The 7597-nt window shown below is 41.3% G+C and overlaps 3 protein-coding genes across 3 annotated transcripts in view; 1 reads left to right on the top strand and 2 right to left on the bottom strand.

Moving 5' to 3' along the window:
• Positions 1-2825, bottom strand: part of CBG08668 — a gene marked incomplete at both ends in the record, with an annotated part of 3981 nt that extends 1156 nt beyond the window's left edge. Inside the window, 5 exons of the mRNA XM_045237316.1 lie at positions 568-703; positions 834-1290; positions 1404-1547; positions 1597-2558; positions 2607-2825. Coding sequence (XP_045093790.1) covers positions 568-703; positions 834-1290; positions 1404-1547; positions 1597-2558; positions 2607-2825 — 1918 coding nt within the window. The remainder of the gene's footprint in view (positions 1-567; positions 704-833; positions 1291-1403; positions 1548-1596; positions 2559-2606) is intronic.
• An 810-nt stretch (positions 2826-3635) lies between these two features.
• On the top strand, positions 3636-4547 carry CBG08669 (the record flags this gene model as incomplete). Its single annotated transcript, XM_002636323.1, has 2 exons — positions 3636-3638; positions 3711-4547. The coding sequence occupies 2 exons, from the start codon at positions 3636-3638 to the stop codon at positions 4545-4547; spliced, it is 840 nt and encodes a 279-aa protein (XP_002636369.1).
• Positions 4548-4815: 268 nt separating this feature from the next.
• On the bottom strand, positions 4816-6015 carry Cbr-glb-32 (the record flags this gene model as incomplete). The annotated part of the gene is made up of 5 exons (XM_045237315.1): positions 4816-4923; positions 4970-5095; positions 5144-5430; positions 5721-5892; positions 5938-6015. 5 exons carry the CDS (start codon positions 6013-6015, stop codon positions 4816-4818), a joined length of 771 nt encoding a protein of 256 aa, XP_045093789.1.
• Between the last annotated feature and the right edge of the window lie 1582 nt (positions 6016-7597).

Genomic DNA, 7597 nt, shown 5'->3' with positions numbered 1-7597 from the left:
GGAAACAAACAATTTTCATAATTTTTTCATTTTTATGTACCGAAGACAAGCTATGTATTATGAAAAAAATTTTTTGATCCTAAAATACAAAGTTTTGTATGTATATTGTATAGCAATTTGAGACACACATTCTCTCAAAATGTGAGCAAATTTGGAACATTTTGAGCCGAGTTATAGCCAAACTCCAGAATCATACCTTTTATGCTCGAGTGAGCACATCTCAAGAGAAAGTGTTCCAAACCGCTTCAAATTTTTTTCTGTATATATTTGATCTACGCCAAACATTTTTCATCACAAAGCCAATCTTTTTTAAAATTCTGACGGAAAACTGTTTGTTTTTCTTCTGGAGTCATCGTCACGTCTGTGAAGATTCAGAAGACACAAAAATTGATTAAGTTTCAACAAACTTATACAACGTTTTGTTGGAAATCCAGCTACATTTAACAAATAAGTTTTCAATTATTGGACAAGTTTGAGAAAAGTTATGAGCAAAAGTATAGAGTGACACTCACTANCGNTCGCCACTGTATAAGGGAAGATATGATTTCTCTAAAACTGTTGACTTACATCTCAAGAGCCACTTCTTCTCCCATTCAGCATAATCCACGCAGTTCATTGGCCAATGAGGAATGTTTTTGCAATCCTTGCACCAAGAGTATCCACATGGACACGAACGATTTTGATGTTGATATTTCCCTGTATCCTCGAAAAATACAGCGGATTTGAAGCTGGGCATTTTTCGAAGTCTCCAGTAGCACCAAGATCCTTGTAGATTGTTTCAGCAACAGTCTAAAACAAAAAAATATTGACAGTTTCTAGTCAAATACACTTACTCGAACGTAAAGATTCAGAATTTGAAGCGGGATGAATGTTGGAAGATATTCCAGTTCCTCTGCAGTATCAGTATGAAGATCAATTGGAAGACGTTGAGCCATGAACTCTCTATAGAACTCTGCTCTCAAGCAATCCGTGCATTTAACCTTAGACTCATTCTCCACTAGAAACAGCTGATGGGACATCATCTTCCGACTACATTCGCCGCAATTCTCTTCGAATGTGTAACAAGTTTTCACTCGATTTTCCTTTTTCACCATTTCGCACAAATCATCCCATTCCAGTCTTCCACCAACTTGACTCAATTGTTGAGTGTTAGCCCATGTTGCATGGTAATGTTGATTTGGCCAATTGATATTCTGCATTTTCTTCATTTCCATATCCCACGTGAAGGTGTCATTCAGAAGTTTGTTGATGTTCTTCTCCTCATAGTACTTTCCAGATGTTCGGATTTTACTGCAAAATGTTGAATCTTTATTTCATACAGAGGGGGAATAAAACATAACAACATCATGAACTTTTATCATGGGAATCTTTGTAGAACAGTTGATACAAAAAAAAGTACTTACTCAGCAATGCTTCGACTCTGGAAGAGTTCTCCACAAACTCGAGTAATCGCATCTAGAATAGTTGCTGTGCTGGAAATCAACTTCTTCAAATGTTCTGAACTTCTGTTTTCTGGGTGGCTGACGAGGGTGGAGTTGAGAAGAACACTGCAAATATCAAAAGCTAATCATGAAAGGAAATAATAAAGAAACTCACTTGTAAGTATTCTGTTTCAGGTGAGTGAAAACCATTACAGTAGTCGTCTCTCCATCTTTCTTCGCTCCTTCCATTTGGCACCTCTTGGAAACGTCAATCAAGTATTGCTTCGGTCGAAGATCCTTGATTTTTAGATCTTTCTCATCTCGAAGTTGGTTGATTTGATCTTCAAAGAGAGCATTTTGATTGCTGAATGTAATTACAGACTCCATGAAAGTGTATCCTTCTTGGTTCAAGTACTGTTGAATGTTGAATTGTTGGCAATATTCGTTTTCAGGATGATCAACGATCTCGTATGATGCTTCGCTGTTATTTCTTTTGACACGAGGAAGCTGCTTACTTTTGTTGTGTACCATGAAATCGGTTAGATTCAAGACATTATTGGCTTGACGGTAGGAAGGAAAGTTGTCCAAATCCTCTTCTTCTTCGGAATAATCTTCATCATCGTAAATTTCAATATCAAATTTCTTATTCAAACGATGACGTCCTGACTTCGAAACAACCTTCGCCTTGAACAACTCACTTCCAACAACTTCTAAACTTTGATGAGTTTTGTAGATGTTGTAGGTTATTGTAGGTTGTTGTTCTTCTTCATTCTCCTTTTCGTCCCGGAACATTTTAGCATTTGCCTTCTTACTGAACTCACGGCTTTTCGGTAGGAAATTAGAATAGTCTTGTCCTTTTCTGGATAAAGACTTTGCACTTCTGATTTGAAATTCTCCTGGTGCATCTGTTTCCGTGAGTTTTCTAGAGTGAACCGCGAATGTAGACTTGCTGGGATACATAAATCCATACTGTTCTAACGCATTCTTCTCCACGACTTCAGCATTCAGATTTTCAGCGACTCCTCCCAGAAGAGTAATTGTGGTAGAATCATTCCAACGATTCTTCTTATCCATTGAATACACTACATTGAACTTCAGATTGTCAGCTGTGCTGTTCAGAATTCTATCAGTAGTTTTCTGAAAAGAACATCATTTTACAACACCAAACTCTGGGATATTGCTTACCTTATTCAATTGTGATGTCGATTCGATAGTCTTCTCAATAAAGGTCCTATCCTTCACTGATTTATGAAGGCGTTCCTTTCCTCGATGATGCTCTTTTCCGAGCCAACGACGTTCTCCACGGGGCTTCTCGAAGATGGTTTCATCGCAAACGAATTCAATCTCATCCCAGTCTGACACGTAGGACTCTGCGTAATTCGATTCTCCACACTCCGACGACATTTTTTCGGTTTCTTGGTTACAGTTTTCAAGAGAAGACGATATTTTGAAAGCGGTGGGAGAGTGGAAACTCTACAAATGAATTGTAAAAAAGAGTTAAAATTTCAAGAAAAGTTTTTGAAGTTTAAGAAAATCAATGAAATGTTTGGTATCCTTGGTTTCCACATAGTCTCCTTATATACCAACACTAAACGTTCTTTGTCCTTGTGTATTATTGCACAACACTGTGATGTATCCTGCGTCTCCTTTTTTCTTGTGCGCGTCGGTTTGGAAAGATTTCGCAATCCGCTGAATACTATAGTGTTCAAAAAATGAATCATTGGTTGAGAGAACTAAATGAGGAATTTTCAATAGAATTGATATTATTTTCGATTTCATTGTTTTGACGAATCTTGAAAATGTTCGTCGACAAAGTACACCTCAAAACTTAGAATAGAAGGGTCCTCACACTGTCAAGTTTGATCTCAATGATATCGGTTCCTATAACAGATATCATGAAGTAGTCAACTGACAAAATATTTCTGATATTATGATAAACAATTTATCAATTGACCAATTTTGGATACCGAGGTATGTATAGGGTCCTATAGGCTTCTATTATTTTTATTTTTATGGTAGTCTAATAAACTCTGTGTCAGTTTTTCTCAGCTTCTGTGGGAGGTGTCCAAAAATCGGCAACGGACAAAATGTTCACCATAATACGAAATACATGTTTTTTTTAAATTGAAAATTTGTTGTATTCCTTTTTCAATATCACAAAAATATGTAGCCAAGGTCATCATTTATTCATTCAAAGAATGATTTAAAAAAGAAATGGTAAGATCAATCAATTAGTTTCTTCTTCCAGGAATTGAAAAAAGTTATCTTGAACATCACGCTAGTTTCTAGATCGTCCACCAGCATTTCTTCTTGCTTCTGATTCAGTTCCTCCTCGATTATATGCTCCTGGCTCTTGGTTCCCCAGGCCCACAGGCCCAGGCCCACAGGCTCAGGCCCACAGGCCCAGGCCCACAGGCTCAGGCCCACAGGCCCAGACCCACAGGCCCAGGCCCACAGGCCCAGGCCCACAGGCCCAGGCCCACAGGCCCAGGCCCACAGGCCCAGGCCCACAGGCCCAGGCCCACAGGCCCAGGCCCACAGGCCCAGGCCCACAGGCTCAGGCCCACAGGCTCAGGCCCACAGGCTCAGGCCCACAGGCCCAGGCCCACAGGCCCAGACCCACAGGCCCAGGCCCACAGGTCCAGGCCCACAGGCCCATGCCCACAGTTCCAGGCCCACAGGCCCAGGCCCACAGGCCCAGGCCCACAGGCCCAGGCCCACAGGCCCAGGCCCACAGGCCCAGGCCCACAGGTCCAGGCCCACAGGCCCAGGCCCACAGGTCCAGGCCCACAGGTCCAGGCCCACAGGTCCAGGCCCACAGGTCCAGGCCCACAGGTCCAGGCCCACAGGTCCAGGCCCACAGGTCCAGGCCCACAGGTCCAGGCCCACAGGCCCATGCCCACAGGTCCAGGCCCACAGGTCCAGGCCCACAGGTCCAGGCCCACAGGTCCAGGCCCACAGGCCCAGGCCCACAGGCCCAGGCCCACAGGCCCAGGCCCACAGGCCCAGGCCCACAGGCCCAGGCCCACAGGCCCAGGCCCACAGGCCCTTCTTCCCTTCACTCCTCTTTCCCTTTATAGTATTCTTCCCGAGGTCAATGGGCCACGCTGGGTCATAAGGTTCTGAATCATTTCATGTATCTTGTTTGGTCTAGAATTTGAACATCTAAAACTTATTTTTGCCCGGTGGATTTACTTTATTCACAATAAAGTTTTTCATTGAATAACACTTGATTTTTTTCTTTTGAAATCTGTGAAATTTAAAAAAAAAGATTCTCCCTTTGAACCGAATTATCTCGTTTCTTGTTTGAAAAATCGATCAATGTATATTTTCATATCTTTTCCAACTATAATAACTCAAAAGCAAATAGCGTTCATTCAATGAAAAAAGAAGATCACATCAAAATCGGAACGCTCAATCTTTCGCACTTCTCCTCCTGAATCGCACGTTGATAACCCGTTTTCATCTGACCCATTATGAACAATATCATCCGACTCCACACCTGAAAATTTCATGATTACGCAAATTTGTATTTCCATATTGACAACCTCTCGTTCAGCTCCTTTTTTGAAAGACGGAGGTGGATTTCTCTCGAAACAGTCGGTAAAAATGTCCCAGTACATCGATTGGAAATGAGTCCGGTCGATCAAATGGAGGTGTTGGTAGCCGAGTGCCTGGAATTTTTTTGTTGTGTTTCAGAACCATTCAGGAAAACTTCTAACCTGAAGAGCGTCCTGAGCTTGTTCAAAGTTGTCCTGCAAATTTGTAACGACTAGGTTTAAGACCAACGCCAAGTTGGCTGCATGTGATTTAAAGTAGTCGTTCTCTTTCAACCGATTCGGTGCCACATGATCCAGACGGAACAGTCGAAGGATCTCCTCATCAGTGTGCAAAATATCCCAAAACATATCACATGAACATTTCCGCAGTTGTTTCTGTGAGCATTTGAACCAGCACGTTTCAATAACTCGCTTGTCGTCCCTAGTGAGACCAGAAATCGAGCCATTTGCTGAAATGGGACAGGATGACGTCAGAAGGGGAAGCGTCTTTTTTTTCCTGCTACTCGGAGAGAGTCTACTCGAAAAATTGGATTACCGGCGGTGTTAAGTGAGAATGGGAAAGAGGGGCATGCTTGTTACAATTTGAGAGTTCTTCTCATTTTTCTGTGTCACAAGGATTAGGATATTTGCAAAGATCGTACAGAATTTCTTGTTTTTGGAATATGATACTGAGACGAGAATAAATTAGAACAGTCCAGGAGAATCAAACATCGCTCTACCTACTACACTAATTACTCACGTCCATCTTCAGATTTTCTGGGACCTTGAGTCGGCACTGGAATATGCCTCGTCTTTGGAAATCTTGCAGAATGGCTCGACCCAACCGGTCGATTCGGTAGTTTTTCCTGTGTTCGGTTATCCAAACTTCGACTCCGATTAGTTCGATTGTTCTGGCGGAACAACTTCTCTACCTGGAGTTTTTTTCTTTCATTTTCAATATTCTAAATCTATTTTACCTTTTCCTTTGTCTTCTCCTCATGAGGATTTCCAACTAGTGAGCTACCATTAGAAGATGAAGAATGGCCGTGGCCCATTATCAGTTGAGTTGGGTTTCAAAAATGGATGACTGCAAAATCAGACTCCTTGAAAGAGGATATTTATTGTTTCTGTAAGAAAATTGAAGTTGGAAAATAAACTGATGGAAAATAAATCCCAAACACAATAATATAGTTATTCAAAGTGAGAAGGAAAATGGGTTGGAAAAACGTATGACCGAACTGGGAACCCATATATTATTCATGGAATTCGCTCATTCATTTTGTCCACTTTTTTGTTATGGGTTTTAGTATTAAAACGGGACGGCAGTGAGATGAGGGAAAACGGAGGATGAAGGTGATACTAGAGCGATTAACGATGCTGAAAAAAACGGGGAGGACCTGCTTAGCCATGTATGTAAAACACTCGTAATTGAGGGGTGGAAAAGGGACTGATGTTATGTCACATGGTAAGAAAAAAGGAGAAGAAGAAGTTGGAAAAGAAGAAGAAGAAGTGTCTAATTGGGAGATAGGTTTGTGGAGAAGAGGAAGAAGAAAAAGCACAAGGTGACGTTTTTTGGGAGAAAAAAAAACGAAAGGATCGGAGCTCAGAATGTGTCACGCGAGAGAGGCATAACTAGTATAGCAATATTTCTAGTTATGGTAAAGATTACGGTAGCAGAAATTGAAGTTTTCAAAATAGTTTACAGATATTCAACAATTGGAATGTCTCGAACTAGGTGTTAATACGACTGAAATTTCGACTGTGTGCGGAGCTTAGGTCTGGTAGCGAAATCCTTGAAGGAGGCGAGACAGCAAAAATTTCGGGGGCAGTTCGGGGGACGAAATCGCGCCGCGCTTATGTAGACCATCGGTCGTCAAGCGCCTTCGCGCCCCCGTAGCTCAGCCGGTAGCGGCGCTGTACCCCTGAGCTGCCTGTCATGAGTTCAACCCCTCATGGGGGTTCTCTATGCAAAATATCAGGAAAACGTTTTTTTTTTTGGTGTTTTCGTAATTATTGAACTATTATTCTCGATTTTTGATAATTTTTTCTTGTTTTAGTGCAGTATTTGTTTGCGATTTATCGGATTTCTGTGAAAAAAAGAGTCCAGAATTCATGAAATGCATGGAAAAATCAAAAAAAAAACAGGCCCAAAATGCTACAGAAATACAAACTCTTTCTCAAAAATGCTTCCAATTCTAAACCCGCCTCCTACTAGGGAGATCTGCAACAAATATCCTCGTTTTTCTCAGCAATCCTAATTGTATTTTTTTAGTGCAACACACTTTCTCGTGACATCACAAGTCAGTGGCCACATCCAATTAAAAATTTGTTATCAGATTTCCATCTGGCAGCTTCGCTCCTCTCTCTCTCGTCCCATGCCCGTTTTCGATTAAAGGTGGTGTACGGTGAAATTTTTTATTGCATCAAAATGTGCAGAAATGCATGTAGATTGACATAAAAATAAAGAAAAAATTCAAAAAAAAAATTTCTTCGGCGAGAAAAACGCATCGAAAAATACGCTGAAAGCCCTTAGGGACGAGGTTTTTTCTAGGCCGCCCGGTGAGTAAAAGCGGGCGAATTCAAACTTTCAAAATTTTTTCGCTCGTTTTCACTTTTTTTTTCGGTTTTTTCAAGAGT

This window comes from Caenorhabditis briggsae (genome assembly GCF_000004555.2).
Source record: "Caenorhabditis briggsae complete genome, chrV, whole genome shotgun sequence".
Classification (NCBI taxonomy): Eukaryota; Metazoa; Nematoda; class Chromadorea; order Rhabditida; family Rhabditidae; genus Caenorhabditis; species Caenorhabditis briggsae.
The sequence above is the reverse complement of the archived record's forward strand: the minus strand, read 5'-3'. Positions and strand labels throughout refer to the sequence as shown.